This window comes from Rhipicephalus microplus, chromosome 4 (genome assembly GCF_043290135.1).
Source record: "Rhipicephalus microplus isolate Deutch F79 chromosome 4, USDA_Rmic, whole genome shotgun sequence".
Taxonomy (NCBI): domain Eukaryota; kingdom Metazoa; phylum Arthropoda; class Arachnida; order Ixodida; family Ixodidae; genus Rhipicephalus; species Rhipicephalus microplus.
This window is the reverse complement of record NC_134703.1, coordinates 3,630,644-3,657,500: the sequence shown is the minus strand read 5'-3', so window position 1 is coordinate 3,657,500 and position 26,857 is coordinate 3,630,644. Positions and strand designations below refer to the sequence as shown.

At 45.3% G+C, this 26,857-nt stretch overlaps 1 protein-coding gene across 2 annotated transcripts in view; it reads left to right on the top strand.

The window, feature by feature from the left end:
* smog (G-protein coupled receptor 158 smog) overlaps nucleotides 1-26,857 on the top strand; it is a 170,842-nt gene that overhangs the window by 95,049 nt on the left and 48,936 nt on the right. For both annotated transcript variants that reach the window (XM_075892109.1, XM_075892108.1), the window contains exon 3: nucleotides 15,620-15,728. In XM_075892109.1, the coding sequence (XP_075748224.1) occupies nucleotides 15,620-15,728 (109 nt within the window). The remainder of the gene's footprint in view (nucleotides 1-15,619; nucleotides 15,729-26,857) is intronic.

Sequence of the window (26,857 nt, the reverse complement as noted above, 5' to 3'; positions counted from 1 at the left end):
CGCACCCTCCACTGCCTGATATGGTGTCTGGCTTCTCAAGTTTTCTCTCCTTTTCTAAAGGCATGTTTTTTGTTTGCTTGTTTTTCATGCGAGACAGCTGGTTTATTTAGAAAGCTGGCTCTCGCCCAGTTCTCTACCGTATCAACTACTGCCAAGAGAGGCAGCGGTTGGGCTTTACGACCGCTCGCCAAAGTCTCCCATCTGAACAGTATAAGCACACTGACTCATTACGATTCTTATTTCTGCGGTTTCACAAAGCGAATAAGAGTACCGTGTTCTGCTTATTCTTCTTGCTTCATCTACGCTGTGCAGCATCTACATTCAGCGACAGGATTTACCACACAAGCCATGTCTTTATTTCAACTTGGGATGCTCACCCAGAACGAACAAAACGAGAAAAGGTTTGAAACCTTCCTTGCACAACAATGTCCAATAATTTGACAGGCCTAACGCTCTTATCTGCCTGGCAGCGCCGGTAAATATGCCAGTCAAAGCAAGCTTTCCCGAATACCATATGTAGTAATGCCGGCATACAGAGCTTTGCGTAGAATGGATGATCACGGTTAGATGTCAGCGCTGAACTTGAAAACTGATCCTGCCTCCTGTTCTGTCCTGATCAGGGGGCAAAAGTACGTAGTATCTCTTGCGGGCATGATAGCTAGAAGGTGCAACAGTATTAACTCAAGCATACTGCCCATTGCCTTGCGACATACGTCGTATCTAGCGTATATAGCTGTCCTAACATAACGAGATTTTCAGAGTTTCCCCAACTCGTTTAATCAGAAACTCTATTAAATGGAAGCAAGCTTGTCGCATTCACAAGATGAGCACATATCAGCCCGGCACACACACAATTATGGGCATTACTTGCTCATTCTCCGGCTATCTGTGCTTTCTACAGTAGCCAGTAGGACCCCTCCTAAGTTAAAAAAAAATCTCTAAAAGGAGCATAAATGTAAAAATGGTGGCCTGAATTATCTACGTTAAAAGTATACGCGCCAGCCTTAAACGCATTCCAGCTGTCTCCCCCTTCATGCTGTGATATTAGGATGGTCTGCAGGACCTCGTCCTATACGTCTGTCGCCAGGACATATGGATCGCTAGTCTAGACCCTTCGCAAGAGAACCAATTACAGAGATTACGAAACATTTTGGCCACTTCGGAACTAGACGTGGCACCGACGCGTCATGCAGCCTCCCCTTTGTCGCCATTGGCCAAGGCATGAAGGACCATGGGCCTTTGTCAAGCCATCCAAGGGCTCGGGTGGCGTGACAGTGAACGCGATGTTGCCGCAATGAGTTCACATTGAGGAAACTTGCTTTGCCTTGTTTGTTAAAGGGCATGCCTTAACCCGGTACAAAAATAGATATAAAGTGAATAGGCGGTCAACGTCGTGTGTAGCTGTTGCGTCATGTAGGTAAGGGTCGAGCAGAGACGGGCCCCTCGCTGTCCACTCCATTCTCCGGTGCCCGTTGCTGACTTGTTTGGAGTTCGTGTTTGCCCGTCTCAAGTTGCTCGCCTTCGCACCACGCCTGTGCAAGCTCCCCGCTTTTGTAGCCACCTTATATCGTTCTCGTGTTTGTTTTAGTCCATATATATAGTGTGTCTAAGTTCTTTTTTTTTTCGCACTGTGCTGCCACTGGAGACGACGTCTTTCTCAGCTTTTGAGGTATTCGTGGAAAAGAGAGAGACAATTCGAAGCGCCCCACTAGAGTGACACTTATCTCGAGAAAAAAGACACTACCAAATGAGCGTCATTAACCACCTACCCATTGCGACGTCCCCCTTTTTAAGCTCAACTTACGTGAGATGCCTGGAGAAGGTGTTATGTTTCTTCTGGTCCTTGATGTTGCATGAGCCATCGAACCGGAGTTTGTGCGTTTGCAACACTGCTATAAAGACAGAGAGCAGCGCCTGTTGTATTACCTACTTAAAACTGCTAGACCTGTCATTAAACTGTGACTAAGCAGCAAGAACACTAAGTTTTTACACAACTTTCACAAGTCTGGGCAAGCAGCGGGACAGGCAGATGAGAGGAGCAAATGAATGTAATCGAAGACAAAACTTTATTTTGCCAACAGTAGCTAAGGCAGACAAAGAATGATGGGGGAAAAGACTCAGAGAGTGTTAGAGACAGAGCCGTGCTACGAAAAACGACACCGAGGAACTGAAAGACGGAGAAGTTTTATCCTATCACATAAGGCACTGCCACCTGAAACCTTCACTAATGTCTTAAAGTATTGCTGGTGTGACGACTGTTGAGGCCGGCATTCCAAGCTCATCTGAAATGAAAGCGCTGTGCGCAGTCGGAAGCACTAGATTTCTTTACATTAACTCGCCCCACCGTGGTGGTCTAGTGGCTAAGGTACTCGGCCGCTGACCCGCAGGTCGCGGGTTCGATTCCCGGTGGCGGCAGCTGCATTTCCGATGGAGGCGGAAATGTTGTAGGCCCGTGTACTCAGATTTGGGTGCACGTTAAAGAACCCCAGGTGGTCAAAATTTCCGGAGCCCTCCACTACGGCGTCTCTCATAATCAAATGGTGGTTTTGGGACGTTAAACCCCACAAATCAATCTTTACATTAACTTTCAAATCTTTGGTGGAAGGATGCGCTGTCGTTGTCAATCGAGAGCAAATAGGCCGCTTTTACAGTTTCACTCCGCACATGCCAAACTAGTAAAACAGGGAATCACGAAAATGTGCTTCAGTGAGGCACTAAAGAAGTCATGTCAGTGCATCATGAATGAAAGCTTCGGACAACTGGTCTCGCGGTTAAGCGACGCCGGTTACTCTAAGAGCCTCGTCGTGTCAGTTGCAGAAGACTTGCTCAGAAAAGCGCCAGAAAAAGGGTGCGAGGATGCTGATAGGGCGAGCTCAAGCAGAAAAAAAAAACATTGCCGTCATCCCATACATACATAAGTTCTCTCAGAGGATAAAGAATATCGCAGAAGCATGTGACAAAAATCAAGTTTTTTTTCAGCGCCCAATTAATTGGTGAGCCTGCGCAGAAGCACAAGATTAGACAAGGTAACAGAGACGGTATGCAAAAAGAAGCATAGAAACAAGTTTGTTGAATGCAGCACGTGTGTCGTCTATACCGGATTCCACTTACTTGTGGAAAGTGCTATATCAGACAGACCGGTAGATTCATAAATGGTGGATTTCGTAAACGTAGTAACAATGTAAACAGAGTTGCTATTGGCGGTTTTCTTTCCCCTCATTGCCGCAGATGTAAGTGCACACCTATATTTAAAGAAACGGTATCATTAGTTAGATATTTAAAGAAACGGTCATCATTAGTTAGAAGTAGGTGCGAGATGACGCGGTTCATAATGGAGACTGGCCGAATTTCAGTGTTTAGTGACGCCTGTGTGAGCAGTCCATGTCATGAAGTCACATTCGGGAAAGTATTATTATCTCGGATTGGAATACTCCAGATGTAAATATTTTGGGGACATAATTCATGTCAACAGCTAGTGAGTGTAAATGGTTCCTATGCGCTCGTTAGAACATACCATGCTAATGAATGTAAGATTTGGGAAAAAGCCAAGCTATTTTTTCCATATCTAAACGCTTCACTGACCCTACCCATGCTTTCATGCTAAATTAAGCCTTAGAGACGAAATTCACAGTGACTAGAGGTAAACAACTTTCGATATTGCCAAAGATATTCAATATGTTAGACGTACTTGAATTGTCTACATGCTCATTAGGTCACTCGTGCAGTGTTTTCATCAATACTAAATTAAACGTATCGAGAAATCGTTGGAAAGGCAGAATATTAAGCTGGAATCAGAGATGCAAAAAGTAGCAGCGGCATATTGCTACGTAGTAACAATCATTAACAGAAAAACATAAACAAGCAAAACTTATTGATGTACGTCCTCATTCACGATACTGGAGGAGAACGCCAGGTAGCCAATGCTGAGTAACTGTCGTCTGGATGGCTTGTATTTTCAAAGCAGTTAGAGCAGAGCACTTCCTTAGAACAGCGCGGTCCAATTGACTACTCTGGGGTAACAACACCGAGGACAGCCATCCGATGTTAGAAACTTTTTCCCCAGCAAACCGCGAATCGAAGCTTACTTCGAGGTACCGCAGTACTAACAATATCTGAGAAGTCAATGTATCGTTGCTTCCACACTCCCAAATCGCGTACTTATTTTTTTTTTGTTCGCCAGATAAGAAATGAGATGCTCCAGGCAAAAAGCGTGTCCCGTATGGTTTCCATTCAGCAAATTATCTACCATTTTCGATCGCCACCGGGTCCCGAAGGGATCACATGTCACGAGAACGGGGCGTATCGTTAAGCCTAAGAGAGCACGTCTCCTGTGTAAAGCCGAACTGCGCTGAGCAACCTTCTTTCATTTTTTGTGTTCCTCTGCCATGCCTCTTCCGGATAGCGAGAGTAGATCTCGACTGGAAAGGGCACCATGCGTGGCTCCTAACGATGTTTTGATTGCCCGCGGGGGAGGTCGTGGTCACCAGAGCCAAGCATCGATCTTGTCTCCGATTCTCTTCGTCGTCCTGCTGCCACTTCTGGTGTGCGGGTTTTTCACCCGCAATTCACGCTGCATGCCGCAGAGACTGGGCAAAATGTCGCCTCACTCGCTCATCACGCGTTCGAATCTACATCGGACATCACTAGCGAATACCGTTACCTTAATAGGTAAATCCGGCGTGTTTGTACTCCTTATGTCATCCGTTGACATACTCTCCGAACGACATTAAACCGACAAGACTCAAGATTATTTCCAGAATGCGAGAAATTTCGAATTTCGCTCAGGAAACAATAAATTTTCCTGGAGGAGGGGGCTGAGTGGAAAGGGAGGTTGGGGGGGGGGGGGGAGGCTGAGAAAAATTAAAATGAGTTTTTAGCCAACCCGCAAGTCATAGTATGCCGCAATAACCCATTTAACATATAACTATGAAGCTTCCGAATAAACTAAGTAAAAAGATTGTCAAATGAACAAGCTGCTTCCTTGTTTACTGGCAGGCCATCAAACGCAAAATGCGAGCACATTGCACTGACTTCGTTACTAGTGGTGATGGTCTTATAGAAACCGACACGATACAGCCGTTACCAAGATAGCCGGATATCATAGGTGTGAATTTCAAGCAGACATGAACCACCTTTTAGAGATATGCCCTGGGCTACAAGTGGCTCGCCGACGCCACCTGCGGCGTGCGGGACTTCAGCACACCAGGTCGCATGATTTGCAGGGATGCATATACGGTCTGCATTACAGGTCCCGCTTGAACTTCATAACGAATACGCAGCTGCAAACTAACGAACTAAAATAAACTTTACAACATTAAACACTCTAGGACTGCGAGAGGGGTCGTCCACGCGTATTTTTTATTTATTTATTTATTTATTTATTTATTTATTTATTTATATTACCTCAAGGGCCCCAGTCAAGGGGTGTTACATGAGGGGGTAGACAGTTCACAAACAGATGATTTGTTCGATGGCTTCTTTGAAATGGGCGATGCTGGAGTGGTGCACGATGTCAGCAGGAAGATCGTTCCATTCTGTTGATGTTTGCACAAACAATGAAGAGTGATGGACAGTGGTATGCGCACGGGGTGGATAAACCGCTTTCGAATGGCTGATACGGCATGAAAGACGATGGGCTGGAACGATAACATGGTTTAGGTGCAATGCATGATAAAATGTGTGAAACAAACACAGTCTTGAAATTTTGCGGCGTGAGGCTAAGTTAACCATGTTAGCTTGAGATTTTAGTTCGGTGACGCTGCTAAGATAGGAATAGTCAGAATAAATGAATCTGGTTGCACGATTTTGGATAGTTTCAAGCTTTTTAATAAGAGTAATTTGATTCTAAGTTATAACGCATAAGGTGTACTTCCCATCCTTTCTAAACTGCTAAAAAGCGGCTTCAGCGGTCACGTAGTGTATCCATCTGGAACTCATATTGGCTTCCTTACGATGGCCGCATTCGACGCAAGGCGCAAAGCACTGTGCGGACGCCCTCTCGCGAGCAGAAATGCACTGCTAGTCGAAGGCAATATTTATGCCGCGCGTGCACCACGCGTGGATCAGGCGTTTCGCGGCTAGACGCTTTTGAATTATGGATGCGATTGCGAGGCGCTCAGAGTGAGCTGCATGGGCCGGTCTTGTTGGAGCGCCACAATTTCGTCGACATTGCCATCCGAGCAGCACCGGCAAACGCCAGGCATATGGGAGAAGTGTTGGGAAGAGAGAGCGCGCACGAAGGGAGAGAGTAAAGGCAGTGTGCTGAGAAGTAGTGCGAGAGAGACAGTTTGTAAGTGAAGCGCACAAAACGAAAATTCGAGCAGAGCAGGGAGAAGAGAACGTTGCAGTGCCGCACGCAGTTTCCCGGACGCATGTCGGTCCGGCCCCAGCGACGCATAATGAAATGGCCTAACGATCGCTCCTTCCGTGCTCGGCTGCCCCGATGAAACCGAGCGGACGGCAGCACCCAGCCCGCCAGCCCTTGCCGCCTTTCCTTCCGTCCCCACCACCATAAGTCTCCCCCCCTCGAATGCCTCCTAAAATGCCCCTGCGGGAACAGCAGCTTCCACTTCGAAGGGCGCCCATATTATGCAGTCAACGCTCGCTCCTCTCCCCAACCGGCCAACCGAGCACTCTCACGAGCCTATCCTCTGCCTCGAAGTAAACGCGAGTCAAAGCTTCCGATCAACTTGCGCGTTCAGGGCTCCTAAGGGAAAGGTGCGCCGAGTTACCTGTGCAAGTTGGTTGCCTTAGAAACATGGCATCTGCGTGTTTACTTGTTTTTATGCGGGGGGGGGGGGGGGGTTATGACACTGAATAATGACAGTCCAGCCTAGAAGGTTCAAGCGCAAAATTCCGCCTAGCGAGAACAAAACAAGAAAACAAGCGCAAAAAGTGAAACCATTCTATACGCGATGATGCGTCACTAGTGATCGGTGCACAATCATCCTCATACGTTGCAATAGCTCGGTCATTATGATGCTGCTGTAGTGATTGGTATTGGAAGCAAGAAGCCCGTGTGTGCAGATCACTATACCCATTTGTGAGGTCAGTAGCGGTCATAATTAGCCAGCAGCTCCGAATACGACCCGTTTCGCAGGTTTGGGACGTGGAATCCGGTCATCGAAGAAAAAGTGACACATCTGGGTGATTTGCGTCATGAGATATCTGAATTGAAGAAGAATGCAACTCGAGTGCAATGTACTTGTGTAGTGAGGACGAAGAAGACGACGAGTTTGTTGTGGTTGCTGCCATGCACGAGATCTGCGTTTCCGACAGATCAGCGCTACCGTGACTGACATTCGTTACTGCGTCCACAATAAATCGTCTTACGACTTTTGGAGGAGGTGCTGGTGGAAGAAATCATGTGCTTTGAATAGACTTGGTCAGCCATATGCAACGCCGTTCAGCTGAATAGAACTTTCATTACTATGATGAGCTTCTATCTCCCTTCAACTTCCTAAACACATCCGCCACGCCTTACTCCGTTCGCTTGTGGCACCTTGCTTGGTGAAATTGTCACACGTGTGGATGCAGTGCGCCTTCTCTCCCTCTCGCTTTTTGTATATCCTATTCACTTATTTCCAGTGCAGGAGAGCAAATTGAGCTTTTGCCTGGTTAGAAAGCCCGTCTTTGCTCTTCTAGCTTACTTTCTCCCTCTTTGTCAAGATCCAAGGTGAACGGTTTACAAGTTTCCAGATAATAGGTTCAAGTCTCCGCTTAGATAAAAAATTAGATTTTTTTTTTTATTTTAAGAAAGTAATCGACAATGCTGGTACGAAGAAGCAGACTCCGCGATAATGGCCCCAACAACTGTCCGATTAAAAACCCGACTATCACTATGACAGCACTGCATTGCATTTAAATACACTTCTTGATCAATCAGATTTGATTCTATTGGAGGTAAAAAAAACGTGCTGTTTTTCCGTGAGTCCAACCTAACTTGCTGAAAATCAATATTCACCCGTGCCCTGCATCAACGAACAACGTTTAACATGGCACAGCTTTGATTTCATTTTTTTTTCTGTAAGCGTACACTATAAACGTCCAATCAATAAATGTAAAACGAGAGTTAAGGATATTATCCCGGGGCGTCTGTTGGGTAGGGCTAACCAGAATTACCAATACCAAACCAAATTGAATCTGCAGCCTTTTGCAATACGCCCATCGAAGGGGGAGTATTGGAGGTACGATAAGTTCAAGAAGGATGGCAGGCAAAGTAAAAAAAAAAGAAAGAGCTTCGGCTGAAGTGCGGTAGAGCTCATTTATGGAAGTGTGTACCCAAACGGCGCCAGCGAATGAAGCTAAGAGCTGTCCGATAAATGAAATTCGATGCGAGAAGGGTGCTTTAGTCACGTTTTACCGCTTTCGCGAAGGGAGCCTAAGTGTGCTTCGAGAAGAGGCCATACGCTGGGCAGCCGTGGTCGAGACGCAGCGATTGCCCGGCGCTGCGGTCGGAGTAATTTCTTAAGCGGCAAGCCGGTCTCGGCAGCACGTTGTCTTAGCGAGATGAGGGCGACTCCTTCATGAGGAACGTGGAGCCTTCGTGTCGGTGGAAATTAAATCGCGACAATGTATTCAAAATTTTCTCCCTTTACGTTGGCAGTAATTAGAAATATTTTCATTTAGCACATGAAGAGAGGCTTACATTTCAATGCGACTTAAAAAAAGAAAAACAAACACAACTCCTACGGTGTTTTTTTAATTGAATATTCAGTTTGCGCAAATTATAACAGGTTCACTCCGCCCTCTAGCGCCATTTTTTTAGTTTTCTTCTTTTTCATTCTTTTTCAATTAGTGCGCCTGGAATCTGATCTTTTATAGCTAAGTATTGTAAAAAAATTATGAATGCATATCTGCTAACAACATCCGAGTGTTCGCGAAATCAACTGTGTTAACGTACTGAGAACTTCGAAAGATACTTGACGAAGAAAGTTATTTAATTTCAGACATAGTAAAACCAACATAAAGAAACCCACAATCTTTCCTCGCAAAATAGATTGTATAAAAAGGAAAAACATATTCTTGACAACTAACAAGAAGGTCGGTCCTATGACTTGACAATTGCATTCAGTTTAATAATTGGATACACCTATATTTTAAAGACGTAAAATTGGTGCCACAGCATGAGAAATACATTCATAAATGGCGCTTCAGCAGGCAAATTGAAGTCATCGTATTTTTGTATTTATATATTTTCATAAGCAGCGTGGTGCCTCCAGTAAGACAAAAGGTCACTGTTGAAACAACGAGGACCAATTTCCCATCATTGTTGCAGAAAAACGAGCCCTAAAGTACTGATACCACGTGTTACGCAAGCATCGACAAAGCAATTAAGACTCGACCTGTCTCTAAGTCGTGGCCATAAATCATAGTGCAATTAGAAAAACAATAGCATGCTTGTCACCCAACGCGGATTGTCGTACAGAGGCGTTCTCTTCGGTGCAAATATTTTTTTTTCTCTCTTATGAGAGTCTGAACGACAAGCACTATTATGAAACAATAATCATCGAGAAATCCCCTTCCACAACCAGTAAAGCAAAAAAAAAACGATGTACGTCTGCTCCCACTATATTCTGGTCGATAATCGCAGCGGAAAGCAAAAGAGGGGCCGTAGTGGTGAAATAAAATATACGTTACGATATATTTCCTGATTTAGCCATAGTTTCAGTTTTAACGAATATACATGCAAAGCGAAGGTGTTAGAAGAATGACAGGGTTGTCCAACATTTATAAAAAACTTATTGTTTCCTTGTTTGTTCAGCACGCCTCTGCGATAGTGGGCGGCAGTCGTAGACGTTTTTCCTTGAACCATGCGAAACGTTTTTCGACACACGAACTTGCTTGTATCGCGGAGGCGGCATAGCTATTCTCAACAAACAAATATGGCCATGAAATGTAGATCCCACCAATTTTTTTCCAATGTCATAGCATGGTATTAGGTTTGCCGTCTGCTACAATTCATTACTAACGATAATAACAAGAGCTGAAGGAGTCGCGATCTTTCTTGTGAAAGCCCTCAGTAACACGCAAAGCTGCGGCACTTATCAAGCTTGCGAAACCTTTTTACACTTTCCTTGTTTGATCTACTTGCGTCTACTTGCGTTTGTGAAACCTGCACTGCAACAGCGTTGCCATAAAGTCGATAAATCTCTCCGGCAAGAAATCGCGAAAATACATTATTTAATAAGCAACCAAACGTAATAGAATCATATACCTCGTCAGTCGCCCTGACGTGTGACGACGTTTAGTGATATTTTCCAAGTCGTAAAGTCGTACATTCCACAAAAACGCACAGCGCAGTCACAGCGACAGTGGGTATAGCGGCCATCGTAGACCTATCTTTAAATCCACTATACATGAATCGTCATAATCTATGTGACGTAGGGAAGCACACACAATGCCATCATTCGTTATTCTGCAGATGAGCGAGGTACCCTCTTCACATCTGTAAGGCATGTATGTTCACTTCATTGATGCGCCGGCGGAAGACGACGAAGAATTGTGACTGAGCCCTTTGTAATGCGCTGAAATCAATAAAAGACCTACTCGTTACGCAGCTTGAGCTGTGTCACGCCTGGTTGTCATTTTACGCTTTTAAAAGTCTCTATTTTGTTTTGGACGTTAAACCCCACATATAGATCTATCAAAAGGCTCTATTACACACGTTAACGTAATTTTCCCAATATCACGATCTACGGCACGTGTTAACAGAATTTCCTCCATTTCTTTCACAGCTTTCGTGGTGAAAAAAAAACTAGCTATTAGCCGTTTTGTTGAAAGACACTCAGGTTCAAAGGACAGTTAGAAAAAAAAGCAAGTTTTCACACGAGGGCGATGCAATGAATGCGATAGCATTAAATTCAAACGCCACACGAAGAATGGCAAGCAGCTCGGCATTTGCAGCGCATTGCTCAAACACAAAGAAAAACGCAACGAAAAGTACACACAGGACAAGAGCGAACAAGCAATTGTCACAACGAAGTTTTTATTTTCTAGAACTGTTAAACCACTGCCGTGTTTCCTCTTTCCTCGCTTCTAAAAACACTCATACCACACATCGCTAAGGACATTGCCAACCCAGAAATTTCTCTAGTCCCCCCTCCCTTCTTTTTCTTTGCAATTTTTTGTCTTTTTTTTTCGTCGGTTTACCCTAACGTCCCGTCCCCGTCTTTCCCCCACTCCCCCACCCCGTCTTTCCCCCACTCCCCCTTTTCTTTTCTTTTTCTTTTTTGTGTGCGTTTCTCTCGTCGTTGCTTATTTCTTTTGCATTCTCAATTTCCTTTTTGTCAGCAAACACGCCGCCAAATTCTTGAATTAATTCCGCTAAGCGGGCCACCTACGTGGATACTGAAAGCATATTTTCGCCAATGATCTTCCTCATTAAAGGGAAGCTGAAAGGTTTTTATAATTCAATCAAACTTCGTGTTTAGAAACGACCGACATTATTGTTGACGATGTCATAATTGTTTTCGCTGTTGTAGCAGCTGGAGCTTTAGAACAAGTAAAATAAAAGCTTGTCTTGCTCCGCCCCCGCGAGTGCTCTGAAAGTGTGGGAGTGGAAACATACGCCATCTTCGTTTCCTCTGCCCCAGAACAAGTGTTCTTTCTTATTTTCAACCACGGCCTCTGTGACTAAACCAAAACGTGCCATTGCCGGAGCTAATCGAAGAAGCCACACTTCAGCAGTGCTGCTGTTGCAGATGACGTCGCATGCCGAGAATGACGTCACCGTGTTTGCTCGGCGTCTTAAGAAGCCCGGTGGCCACAGCCACTGTTTTTTCACCAAAAAGTGCTATTGGCGTTCACTTTTGAGAACTCGCACATCGCCTTTTCTAATTCAGCAGGGATCAAGCGGTCCTTACGCGCTAAGTCATTGTTTTTAAAAAAGTGCGTCAGCTTCTTTTTAAACACGGGCTTATTAGACCCCATCCGGTATCACTTACCTTCGACATCTTGGCATTTAAAGGTACGCCCCCTGCTTCTCCCCTTGTTTGTAGCTGCTTATTGTGCGTCACATTCATAGGTGATCGGGAACAGACGTACGCTGCTAACGTAGGCCACACTTTGCGAGGGCCGGACGCGGTGACCGACTGCCAGCTTCGAAGTGTCAAGCTATTTTGTTTGTTCGTGTGTGGAGCAGCCACCACTTTGCAACACACCGCTCCTATTTTGCGTGTTTTTTTTTTCTTTTTTTTCTTTTTTCCTCCCCCCCCCCCCGCTCTCCGAGAACATTTTTTAATCACTATCACCTGATTTGATATGAAACGAGGACTGCACTCCACTGCTTTATGGTTTTTTTTTCTTTTCAGACGGCGATTATCAACAGGGACACGCGCCACCACCAGAAGATGACGTCACTACTAACCTCTTTAAAACTAACACGCCAAAGATGACACAGCGCCTTTGAAAAAGATAGGTCTTCCTATCGAAATGTCGGCCAGCCTGTCCTAGGCACTTTACTGTTCACCCTGATCATCCCCTACTTTGGCTTTTTCAGCTAGAAGCTCGCTTTCGCAAACGCGGCTACTGTAGTGAGTGGAGGAACCTTCGTAAGGTCTACTGGGCGCGAGGCCCATCACTGGTTGCGCGGGCCCTGCAATCGCTGAGATATGCAGGGTTTGATCACGTTGTCTCACCTCGTTCTGGAGAAGGGAAGCGGATGGTTGAATGCGTTGCTTTTTTACAGCTATTTCGTGGCGTTTACCCTTTGAACAGCGTTGTCTTGCTCTCACTTCGTGTGTGCTCGCCCTTGGAGGATACATCATCTGGAAAAGTGCAGTAAAAACTATCAGTGGCATGGCACTTTTCTTCGGTGTGCCACACTGCGCTACGTACAAGATGGAGCCAGGCAAAATATTCCACTTTTACCCATACCCTCCTTTGCAGGACCACGATGCTGGTGTCGACTGTATTTTTCTTCTTTTATTTCAATTTCGTGTGGTTAAAATGAAAACCGACCGTGAATGGTCAAGTAAAAGCTCGCGCATGGAAGCCGAAATATGAATGCGCAAATAGTCCGGTCATCTAAGTTTTAAAATATGCCGTAGCAATGTACGTACACGTGTGGGAATTGCCATCATTACGTCGAACATTGTGCGCCATTGTCTCGACTGCCAGAGACTCAATATAAAGCCCAGAAGACCATTTATTTTTTTCTTTCCGCTATCTTTGTCCGACCGCTATCTACTTCGCGGTCTGTTGCTGTCTATTTTGTGGTTAGTTGCTCTTGCGTGTTCGCCCCGCCGCGGTCGTCTAGTGGCTAAAGTACTCGGCTGCTGACCCGCAGGGCGCGGGTTCGAATCCCGGCTGCGGCGGCTGCATTTCCGATGGAGGCGGAAATGTTGTAGGCCCGTGTGCTCAGATTTGGGTGCACGTTAAAGAACCCCAGGTGGTCTAAATTTCCGGAGCCTTCCACTACGGCGTCTCTCATAATCATATAGTGGTTTTGGGACGTTAAACCCCACATATCAATCAATCAATCAGCTCTTGCGTTTTCAACCAGCGCGCTCGATTAAACCTTCTTCTTACATCATACATGTGCTGCTTGAGCCTTCGCCCCGCCACGGTGGTCTAGTGGCTAAGGTACTCGGCTGCTGACCCGCCGGTCACGGGATCAAATCCCGGCTGTGGTGGTTGCATTTCCGATGGAGGTGGAAATGTTGTAGGCCCGTGTACTCAGATTTGGGTGCACGTTAAAGAACCCCAGGTGGTCGAAATTTCTAGAGCCCTCCACTACGGCGTCTCTCATAATCAAGTAGTGGTTTTGGGACGTTAAACCCCACAAATCAATCAATGCTTGAGCCTTCGCTGAAAGTTACTCGTTTCGCCCTGGTAACATTCGTCATAGTCTACACCCCTTTTCGCCCCCCTTTCCGAGTCCACATTTTATGGGTTCTCGTGTGTTTTCCCGATCACGCGGGCTTACTTACGACTATGGACTCATATGGTTGCTTGAGTACAGTTAAGTCAGTACATTCAGCCCACAGCCAGTGTCACTACCAAGCTACAGGCGAAAACGTGGCCAGATTCAAACCGTGATTCACCTCCTAAACAGCAGCCACAAGTGTCAGCTTATCAATGAAACCGTAAATGCTGAACGCTGGTATTTTCATTGAAACATAAAACTGCCATTTATATTCGCGGTAAGCCACACCTTACAGCATGCTCGTTCAAGTGCGCAGCGTGCTGGAGAACGTGGGTGACCACGCCCTGCATGTCGCAGTACAAGTGAGAGGCGCACATCCCAACTCTCGCAAAGCCCGAGCGGGGCAACCACTTTTATAGCGCGCTATCTCGTGGGTGATAGGGAACACGATGAAGCTCTTCCGATTTCCGCGTCCTGCCAGCGGTAAATGGTGCTATGGTACGTGCGCGGTGACGCGGAGTTCTCTAACGCAGCGCGTTAGCGCGGCTTTTATACACACAACCATGAAAAATCCCAACGGTTACGGCAAAAACCCGCAAAAAAGTGACCATATAATTGCTATGGCAATGAAAAAGACAGCTGGAAGGAAGAAACCAGCAACATCTTGTAACTCGCTGCGCTACCAATCACAAGGTACTTACGGTTACAAAGTATGTTCTGAAGGTTATATGGTTACAGCCGCAAAGCATTTTGCGGCTGTAACCATTTGCATTTTGGTTACAGCCGCAAAGACGCTGTTTAATTCAGGCTATCATCTAGTTTTATAGTATACGTAGTTGTTCTGCATATGTGGCACGCCTGAAAGGGGAGGAGGAGGGAATATTGGTATGCATAGCGTGTACTTGTTTGACTGCCCCTGTAAAGCGTGCTGTCACTGTTAGGCAACAGTGCATATAGCAGAAGCCAACAGTAAGCAAAACAACAACAGTGGGGGGCGTGCGTGCGTGCGTGTGTGTGTGTGTGTGTGTGTGTGTGTGTGTGTGTGTGTGTGTGTGTGTGTGTGTGTGTGTGTGTGTGTGTGTGTGTGTGTGTGTGTGTGTGTGTGTGTGTGTGTGTGTGTGTGTGTGTGTGTGTGTGTGTGTGTGTGCGCGCGCGCGCGTGTGCGTGTGTGTGTGTGTGTGTGTGTGTGTGTGTGTGTGTGTGTGTGTGTGTGTGTGTGTGTGTGTGTGTGTGTGTGTGTGTGTGTGTGTGTGTGTGTGTGTGTGTGTGTGTGTGTGTGTGTGTGTGTGTGTGTGTGTGTGTGTTTGCGCGCGCAAATGGATTTGTTATAGTCAGTAAACTGCCTTCATTAACAACGTTTGTGTTCTCCTGTAAACTACGCTGTTTTTGCAAGGCAGAAGTGAGTATAGAAGAAGCTCACAATGGGAAAAACAAATGTACGCGTGTGCGTGTCATGTAAAAGTGGACTGTTACCAACTCGCAAAAGTCATCGTGACGTAAACTCGACCTCACATGTCGCGTCCATTTCATATAAATTATGACGCCACGTGTCTGTTTATTAGCATCAAATCAATTAGCTACTTGATTTTATTTCTTGTCACAAGGTAATGTTGCAGGAGGCGCAGAATAAATCCACTTGAAGGTGTATAGATGATATATTTGCCGTTGTAAGCACCCGCACTGAATGTCTGCAAGTTTGTCTCATCTATTTTAACTACAACATAATTCCCTCTTTCTCTCTGTTTTCTTTAGGGGGGTGGCCACTGTAAATATTGCGTTGAACACGATGGACATCAACCAGTGCTCCGACGACGATTTTTTCTTCGCCAAAAGTCATCGGTGTGATCCACAAAGTGCCGAGGTAAGACCCGTCTTCATATATTACGCTACGTTCTTTGAAAAGTGAGAAACTTCAACACAGGCAGTTGAACGATCGCGGTGCATTGCTAAAAGTATTTTGTGGTGTGTATATATGAAAATGCGTGAACACGGTGTATCATCGGTGTCAATGTTGCGACAATCGGACCTTTTTTCAAGGAAGCAACAGCCCATGTTAGCGCGGGTTAAAGTATATAGTCGCAGCCTTAAAAGAAGGCAAGTTCGTGTGTCAAAACGTTAACTACAACATCTCTTTATTACGAATCTTTAATCTCGTCAAGCTTACATACTTATCTGAAATGTCTTTATAAAGGGCAACTAAAAATTCCCAAATACAGCACACGAGATGTTCATTATGAAAGTAGCGCACACAAAATAGTTTGTTCTGAATATTTTGGTGGCCTAAAAAAATGCCCCGCCATAGTAGTCTAGTGGCTAAGGTTTTCGGCTGCTGACCCGCAGGTCGCTAGATCAAATTTCGGCTGCGGCGGCTGTGTTTCCGATGGAGGCGGAAATGTTGTAGGCCCGTGTACTCGTATTTGGGTGCACGTTAAAGTACCCCAGGTGGTCGAAATATCCGGAGCCCTACACTACGGCGTCTCTCATAATCATATAGTGGTATTGGAACGTTATACCCCACATATCAATCAATCAATTATAAAACAAAATGTGCGCATTCCTACGTTGGCTGCATAAATATAAGAACGAACATTTCATATAAACGCAAAACGAAAAGAAGCAGGAAAGTATGCCCGAACAAAAGACCCGCTGCGTGCGCGTTCATTTCCAGACAAACACTCGTTTGCAAACGCAGCTCTGTCTAATGTCCCAATGTCCGTCCCTTCGACCGTCTTCGATGGCGGACAACGAGCGAGGCAATGCCCAATTCGTGCCAAGAAGACATTAGAGGTATTGAGTTGGTTCAGAGAGGAGGCCGGGAGAGGAAGGGGTAGGCGTACGTCCGAACAACGTTTGCACTGGAATCAAGCTTCCAGATGCCCCAACGCTGCTAGCGAGCGCATATTTCAGGCACGAGAAGACTGACTCTGGCACAGTCTTGCTCCGGCAGCTAATCCTTCAGGAGGAAGACAGGGTGGAGCATTACGTGCACGCAGAGGCTGGTGCGTGTCTGGGGCCTATCCCGAGGAGTTGCATGCCTATTCGCTTCTGGCGCACGCCGTTATTTCTCCCCGAGAAAGATGGTGACGAAGCAAAATAAGGGGGAAAGCTATGAAACACGAAAGCGAACGATAACGACGAGCGAGCGACCAACCTCACGCCACCTTCGGTGAATTGAGGAATGGCTCATCCATGGCGCAGCGTTTTCGTCAGAGTGCGAGATTAGAAATGAGTTCATTTCATGGGGCTAGAGGTATTTAAAAAAAGCAAGGTCGGCGTGGAGCACACAGCACAGTCACAGCAAAAGCTGGAAGAGCGGCCTTAAAGAGCCTTTTTCAATCACTCTTTGGGTAACTGCTACAAGTACAATTTCCGGGTACCCACAACGCCATACATAATCATATTCTTTGTTTAGTTGGCCAGCATTCACTATGCTTTCCATTTTTCAATGTTCGGAGAACTGTGGTATCCGCTACACACTTATTATGCCTGAAGAATTATGCCTAGAGAGGGTATGCTCCACAGTTAATGAGTGATCAAGAACAAGCTTTTGTAACGGGTTAAAGCATCGAAGGACCCACTCGTTACGCAATTCGCAATGTGTGACGCCTGGTTGTTCCTTTGATGTCCTAAAACGCTTAATTACTCATATGAACATTTTGCCGGCATGAAGTCTGCCTAAGGCCAGTTTAGAGGCGAGTTCAAAACACTGGCGTGGCTCAGTCGTAGAATACTGGGGTGGCACGCAGGGCATTCGGATTCAAATCTCATTGTGTCCTTGGTGTTGTTGTTTTTTCAGTTTTTTTTTCGTGTATTAGTGGTTACGGACACCGGCGGTGGTGGCGGCAGACAACTACGGCGCCGAAATTGAATCATGTTGTGCTCTCATAACAGCTTTCGCCGTAAAAATATTGCAAGAGAAGGAATAAAAAAAGCTATTGAATACATGTACTCGACTGATTTGAACGACTTGATATTGGGAAGAATCAGAGAACAGACGAAAAACAATTTGTTTTCTTCCGTTGTGGGGAAGTAGCTAACTTAAAGCATATGCTCTGGCGATGCCCTTCGTTACTGGGCAGTGATCAAGCAAACCCCGCCAAGTGGTGCTCCGCCATTGGAAGCCCCTACAAGGGGGATCAGCTTTGAGCCATCCAAAGAGCCTACGATGCAGTGGTTTGGCCATTTGGCCATGCAGTTTGTCGTGGCAGTCACCATTGAGCGTGAACTTGTCTGCAAGAATGTTTTCACCCCGATATCAGCGCTTGGCCGGAATCACGAAGCACGACGTTATCCTGAAGGGGGGCCAGGCAATTCGCTGTGGTCGGGTTACAAGGAATCCGACGGAGGGGTCGCGGACAATCCTTTATTGAGCGGGGTTAAACATCGTGAGACGGCGTCGCTATTGCAATTCCCACGGAGTCAAGATCTCAACACAGCCATTATTGCTTACACGTGCTCGTGACAAAGCACCAACTGTTCGTCAGCGAGAAACAGCGTCGCTGTAGCAGTTCTGACGAATCCAGCGCCTGAGCGTAGCCACGAACCGCTGATGACGTTCGTGTCAGCGGCCATCTTTTCCACAGAAGTGCTCGGCATTCCCCCTCCTCCAAACTCCAGCTCCTCGCCTACGCTTCCGAACAGTCTTCAAGGCGTGGGCCGGGTACAGCATGACGATAGTTATAGAGCGAGAACAAAATGACGACACAGAGACAAGAAGGACACGAAAGTCTCTGTGTCGTCGTTTTGTTCTTGCGCTATAGCTATCGTCATGCCATACCAACTAGCCCAATCTGCCACAATTCCGGGTACAGCATTGTGTGGTGCCCTCGTGCTACCCATTAGACCCTCTCGCCCATGTTCCTTATCAAAGAAGTGACCCGATTTCTGCTCCCTTTCTGGGGGGTGGAACACTGAGACATCAAGTAAGCAAAGCGGAGAGGCGAGCGAGCTGGAAGTGATTCATTATGGCGTAAACATAGCGCAAAAAAATACGAGTACAAAAAAAGCGTTTGTGGTGTTCACTTTCCTGTCCTCATCTTCTTTTTGCCACATTTACGCTTTAATGAGACTTCAAGGCACTTGAGTGGCGGCAGTAGTGGTCACCGCCTCTTCAGACCTCCGTGTTGGAAAAACAACGGGCCATAAAAAATCGAAGAAGTTTGTACGAAATGGCTGAACAGTTTTTTTTTTCATCATTCGTGTAAAAAAACTTACATTCCGTCCCTTTGAACACATCTCCTCACTACCGAACATCGGCTATGTGGACGACGGCGAGGCGCCGAAAGAGCTTCGTTGCACCCCATCCCTTACAAGGATGGGATGCCATCAACCTTGAGTCTTTCTAATGGTTAGCCCGGCCGCACCAACGTGGGAGAAAGCCACTGCGTGCTTGCCGCGTTTCTCACGACTACAGATAAAGTTCTTCCATTCATCCACCCTCACATCAGACAAGCACTAATAGACCTCAGAACGTCCTTTTTTTTGGTTTTCAACAAGAAATAGTATTGGTTACCTTCTGATCTTATTCGTTTTTTTCTGTGCGAATTTTATTATCAACACTCTTTTTGGGGATTGTTTTAAGTGTGAAATTTCCCACACACACTTTCTTGTAACTGGGCATGATGTTCAAGGCTTGGCGAAAGTTAATGATATCACCGGAACAATTATCGCAACAATTTAGCGTGTAGGGTGGGTCCTTGCTGCTACGCAGAAACATCGCCCACCCTACCTCACAAGCTTCAATATTTGCTGAAACCAGAAATGCACTAGCTTTATTATTATTATTATTATTATTATTATTATTATTATTATTATTATTATTATTATTATTATTATTATTATTATTATTATTATTATTATTATTATTATTATTATTATTATTTAGCGCGTATCTCAGAGATACTACGGAAGTATATCTTCCTGGACAAGTTATACCGGCGATTTACGTAGATAACAGCATGAACTGGTGAGTGCAACTCCGAAAAAAAAATTCGAAGAAAATCTTGAATGTGTAAAAGAGCACACCACCGATGTGTTTTGCGACTGAGATGTTTTAAATTCGTACAAAAACAAGCGATGCCCTACAGTTCTCACTAGCAAGATGAGATGAAATGTGAACTGTTATTAACTGCAAATTTCGCATTTTCACCCCTTTGTTTCCAGGCTTGAATATGATATCACACCGATGGCCACAACTCTCTGTTCGTGACCAGAGTCCGGTTAGATGACAAAGCTTTCTCAGTCTGTATTGCTGTTTGAGGGCGAAAAAAATCGTAGTCGGCAATAACGAAGCAATGTGCCGTGCGTATAAGGCTCACTCACGATCTCAGAACATAAACGATCGCGCGACGTTTACACCGAAACAAGGCCCTAAGCTCACAAGACAAGCAGCCCTGTTTGTAGTGCCACCCAGCGATGCTTCTCACAAAGGGATGCCTGGTTACGGTCCCCAAACGCACGCACACTTTTCTAAAGGCCAAGCGTCATTGGTGCCGCCGTACACAAACGGAGTTCGGCAGACTTTAGAGCCCCAACAATGGGCCGTATAAGCTGAGTGCTTGAAAACCCGGCTGACATTTTGAAAAGCGTTTACGGTAAAGAATTCGCCTTCCTTCGCGCAAAATAGCCGGTGCCATAGATTGCTCATGTTGCTCGGAACAGAATAGTGCGTAGGTCAAGAGTTACAGTGCCGATAAAAGCTGGAAACCTTACTGGGTGTAGATGTATATAATACATCGCTGCCGTCATCGGTGCTGTCGCCATATGGGCGATACCGTGAAATCCTACAGATCAGCGAAGGAATCATCGCGCCAGTCAAACATAGTATATCAACCTACTCTTCAGGGAACCAGCGTGTCGATGACCCTCTGCGATGACGTCACGCCAGCCCATTTCCAATACAAAATCTCAAGAGGTCAGTCTGTGGCTGCCGCTGAAGATATGATTTGAGAATCCTCCATGGGCTCCTTTATTGCGGAAGACCACTTCGGAGCATGAAACAATATCAATTTCTTTTTATGCGAAAAACGTCAAACTTTTCTTACAGCCATGTCTAGGCTTCTGAAGTTTTTAATGATAATATGCGTGAACAGGAGTGCATTAGCAACCACTGAAACCACCAACATAATTAATTTGCAACCATTTACTTTAGGGTAGAAGTGACTGAGGCATTGCTGCTTGCGAGAATGCAAGTCATGACCTTCTAGTATACGTGCTTACTCTCGAACGACTTTCACAAAAGTCAAAATTAGCGTTACGATATAATACATGGTCGCTCAAGTTAGCAGATTATGAAACGTGTACTCTTCAAATTGTAGCAAACTAAGCTGCGATCTTCTTTTCTGCTAATCTATGTATTCACATCGTTACTTGCTAAAACGCCTGCAACTTAAGTACGGCAGCCTTTTTTTTTTTAATTTGTCACTCTGTTACCCATAGAAAGAAATATTTTTTATTTATATTCAGCCTTCAGCAATGTACGCCCGTCTGAACTAATATTTATGTTAAGAGCCACTATAACTGGGCTACTTTTATAAAACAGCCATATGTTTACTTGGAACACATTAGAATGTGCGCTGAGACAAGCCACCGAAAATCAATACATGATCCATGTCTGGGCATGAATGCATGTCAGCAAGTCACATTAGGCACATGATTCAGCCCATCACTTGAAGGTGACCTGCACGCGGTTGTTCTATGAAGGTTAGGCTACGCTTCACTAACCATAATGAAGACAGATATCCTTTTTGTAAACATCATCGACATCGAAGCAAGCGATTGGTGAACGTTCGTTAAAAAAAAAAAGGGGGGGGGGGGGGCAGCCATTACGTTCGCACTCCGTGCTGAGTGCACGACACAGACCTTACAGTCTCGTGTGATGCGTAGTAACACCCTCCACATTTTTCATCATAACGTCCTTCTAGATAATGATGTTTGGTGCTTTGTGGCTCAAGGGTCATTTGATGGCCAAAGAGCGTCATAGCGTCCTTCTAAAGAAGTCATGCCTGTTTTTTTTTTTTTTTTGCGCAAGTCACACAACTCTTCATGAAGGGGGGGGGGGGGGGGGGAGTGAGTGGTGGGGGCTTCTTTTAAGATGAATGTTGGCTTGTTAGCTCGGTAACGTCTAGCAACTCTGTGCAACCCGATTTCCACCGAATTGATCCCAGAAATCAATTGATTTTGCATCACGCATTCCTTTCTGAGGCCAGAACCATGAATTCAGTCTTTAAGGCTGCCACTGTACCCTGCCGTTTATGGCTAAGGGTGTCTTTTACGAACAGTGTCCTTTATTCTCATTTCGTATCGAAGTGGCTGACAACCCCTTCTGTGACAGCTGTGGTAGCGAGGAGACATTACAGCACATCTTCTGCGACTGTCCTAGCTACAATGCGCATAGAAAGTGCCTTGCAGCTGCACTAGCTCGCAGAGATCCCCGACCAATGACGGCGGACACCATTCAGGAATATCGCGAGTGAAGGCGATGAAAACTGTCCTCAGCTTCTTGAAGGCAACGGACATCGACCGGCGGTTATCGACTAATAGTGTTAGGATTACTGTGACATGTGACTTTGAGTGCGCGTGCACTCTCCTCTGTCTTCCTCTCTCCATCTTTCAAACTCACTCATCCCTCTTCCCAGTGTAGTGTTGCATACCAGTCGTTCTAGACTGATTAACATCCCTGCCTTTCCTTTTCCTCCTGTTCCTCATTCCTCCTTGAGGCTGCGAAATGACGCCATTAGACCGAAACACGACAGAGCACGTGCGTAAGTCCTAGCGTTTGCGAGAATAGCTCACACCTCTATTCCGTGCACCTAACTTCTGGAGGACTTTTGTTTTAATGAAAGCGAAAAGCGATCGCATCGCATGAGCAAATTTCCATGTTTGTTTGTTTTTTTTTGGGGGGGGGGGGGGGGGCTCAACATTTTTTTCTCATCGCTTCGCAGCTTATACTTCATATTTCATCTCGACTCGCAGATTGTTCTTTGTTGTTTTATTTCTTCTTTTATTACCTCGCCTGCATGCCAGTTCGTGAAGCCAACGCTCGTCTGTCAGCCCACTCTATTCAAATTCCACTCGGGGACGTATGCATTTTGATCGAACAGCGAAAGGACTGGGCTTTATTACGGTACACGGCTTTGGAGCTGAGGCAAACGGGAGTCAAAAAGAGGAAGTGAAAGAAGAATGCGGATGAACACGCCAGTGGAAAAAAAAATATCTAGCCACGCCTCACGAAGAAAAAAAGGGGGAGGGGGCGCTTGGGGGGAAGGGCGTCCTTTTCTTCAAGGCACTTTCAACTTCTCTCCTTCTCCTGCTTTTCTCACCGTTGGCACAAACTTCTTCACAGCAATAATATTCATGGACGCTTCAATTCTTCCAGTTCAAGTGGTTCGCCACTCGGCATACGCCGGCCACGCCAGAAATTTCGTCGCGTTTCGTGGGGCTTTCACGGTTGTTTATTGTCTTGTCTCCTTCCGAGCTGTTCGCTTTCATACTGTTATTTTCGTACTGTCTTGCTCGCACTCAATTCAGTGTTTCGTGGCTTTGTCGAAAATATTTCGTGCCCTTCAATCTCCTTTTTTTCATTTTCATTTTCATTTTCTTTCCATGGCGCTGCTCGATTGTTAGTTTGTTGGTTTACAGCCTCCCCATTTTCTTTTTACTTTTCTACTGCCTCTACAACTTGCCGGTGATATTTCAATCCTTCATTGATTCAGTAATTTGCATTTTATGGTACTCTTTCTTGACATGGTCATGTACGTGCAATATCTTGGCACCTGAAACTGAAAGCAAGTGAAACCTTAATCAGACATTAAGTTACTATGTGAAGACGTTGTTGCGAGGCCCCATAGGTATATGTGTATGTGGGTGTATGCAAATTGAATATCAACATAAAATATGAACACACGGAACATCAACAATCTCATATGGTCAATGCCTGATTTTTTTTCTCTCTCTATTTTTGTGTCGTCCCTCTAAAAAACGTCACGTCCTGAACAACGCATTTCCCCCATTGCCTGCGGGCATGCGTATTCATCGTCGAAATTCAGCGCACTTCCTGTTTTCCACCCCATGCCCGTCTTTTTCCGACCACCCTCCTCCCCAGCAAACTTCCCTCCGTAACGCTATGTGAATGCAGCCGTCGAATAAATTCGATCCCGACTTTGCAGTGCCCGTGCGCTCACGTGGGCAGCGCTTTTGGCATGGCGGAAGTAAGAACGCTCGAGAACATCCGGCACCCGTTTAGGGATTTTTCCCCAAGTCCTTTGTGCGTTCATATTTATGATTCCGGAGGCGTGTTTCTTTTTCTTTTCTTTTTATTTTTTGCAGTGGTTTTATTTTTTTTTATCTTCACTTTTTATGTCGTGAACGTCAGTTCTGCTGCACGTCGCGGTTAAGGAAAAGCTATGGCAGTCTTTATTTTCTCGTTCGCAGTCCGCAATGACTTCCAGCCACCAGTTTGCTTGCGCCGATCCAATTAAAAGGTAGCTGCTTGTGTCTCCGCTGTCGAGGCGTTGAAAGACGGTGGAAAATGCAAGGTCGTCCATGCGGCGCCTCTGCAAATGAACTGGATCGCCTTCGCGGTGCAAAATCCCATATTAGATTCACAGGAGGAATAAAAAAGATGAAATCGTCCTTGCAGATTCTTTCGTTATGAAGTAAGCACCTGAGCTTGATACCCTCCAGCCTTATCATAGTTCTCACACACTTGTTTGCTATGGTAACTCTTTCTTTCGTGTTTATCGAAAATCGCGGTTTCAGACACTTATGAGCGGTTGGATCTGTAACATTCTTCTATGTCTACCTATTCACTGTGATAACGTTAGTGTTTCCGTCAAAGTAAAAACGGGGGCGAGCGTATTTCGTCAGTGTTGTTCACATCGAAGGCAGCGAGCGCGTCCTGGGTTACTCAAAGGTATTACGAGTGGTCTAAAGTATCAATACATTTCAGTGATAACGAGTTGGTATAAGCTATGCAGCACACAGCTACTACGTCTTGTTAGCAGTACATCCTCCACGCAGCTAGAACATTTAGTGTTTCTCATAAGCGTATAGTATGGACACGCTCACTAGCAATAACGTTTACTCTCTCTCGTGGTTTCATACGGAATAAAAACCCAAGCTAGAAAAATTGGCATCTCTTTCGTAAATGCTGAAGCTACTATATTGATATATTGGTACAATTCAAAGAACCTCATGGAATTAGGATAGACGGGTTCCCTTCTATACAGCCGGTCTCATAATTACATCGTGGTTGTGGCAAAAAAAAAAACTAACACAATTCAATTTAATATTTTCCCCGACTGCAACCAATCACAGTCGGCCGCCTCCGACTTGGGTATTTCGGCCTGGATATTACGGCGTAGACAGATATATATATATATATATATATATATATATATATATATATATATATATATATATATATATATATATATAAAGTGACAAACAACGCAAAGGAAAATAAAAGCGACTGTATTGAATATTCATACGACAGTCGTCAATATGCCGCTGCATTTTTCTTTTTCTTTGATGTGCAAATACAACTCGAAAAAGAATGGCTCGTGCTCACTATAGGAGCGCGCAGGCTATCGCAGAATGGCTGTTTGCCCGAGCGCTGTCGAGCCTACGCATGGCTTGGCCATACATAGGAAGGCTTAAGTTCAAGCGGATTTCGTCGGCTAAATTGGATTCGAGAGCAGGTGCCCTGATTTTCTTGTCTTGAAGCGAAACGACAGAAAAAAAAAGAAGGAAACAAAACAGTCTACCTGCGCGTGAGGAGCGCCAACAGCTGGACTTTTTTTTTTTTCTCGAGCTAGTTTTGAGCAGTAACTTCGTTTCGTGGATGAGAGGCTTTTTTTTTTTCCTTATCTGGCAGGTACGGCGCTAAATAGAATGGCAGATGGGCGACGCCACGAGATTAGCCACTAATTATACCTATCGCATTATGGGCATTATTTCATCAGCGACCGTATGGGCCGTCAAACAAGTCCTCCTAGCTTCCTTGAAAAAAAAATTAGGAATACAATTACAAGTACGGAATGTTCCGAAATTGCATTTGTAGAATAACTGAATTTGAAGAAAAATTGTGGTTAAGCCTAATCTTCCATCCTCGCCTCAAGTGATGTTTCACCGTAAAGTATGTCTTTCGACATGGACTGTAGATCACCTTACGTTTGCTTACTGTTGTGAACAATACATTGTGCTTTACATTACAAAGTTCTACACAGAGCGTAAAATCGCACTGAACAAACATTTTCATACCGTAATTTCAGCCACTTCGGCAACCCTATATATGTCTTCTCGGCTACCTTTATGCTACATTGTTACCTGGTTAAGTGGTCTAATTCAATATTCTGAAGATGTGGCAGCCGAATGGCACTTCAACCACTCAGTTTTCTTCATGATGGATTAAAACTGTGCTGCGGGGATTTTTTTTCTCACATACTGCTGTTGGAAGGGCAGCTAATGTTGACATAAATAGAACTATGCGCAACGCGCGTCTCTAATTATAAGAACTTTCTCCAACGTTATTAACACCTTTGATCAGATAGCGTGTCCGAAGCGAATAAGAATGCAGTATAGACTTTAGAACTGTCGGAAACGCCATTTGTTACCCTGGAATGTACTTACACCGTACGTACAAAAACCACTGCGTTTCGCCATAGAGCAACTATCTGACACTGTTCTCCGCTGATGCTGTGCCATATCTTTTTAATCTCTTTCTCTGGGCACAATGTGGCACAATGCCTTTAGACAAAGCTTTGTGCAGAAGGGAAGATGTTTATGGGTAGGGCTCCTTGTCTTATTCGTGCCCATGAACAAAAAAAATGCTAGGCCTGCGAGGAACGCGCCGCACAGTCACAGCGAAAGCTATACGAGCAGCTTTTCTAGGGCCTTTCTTACTAAACACTCCTACGACAACTACTAAGGCACCCTTTCATCAAAGCCACTACGTCCTAAGTCATTGTATTTTTTTGTGTAGTGGGGAAG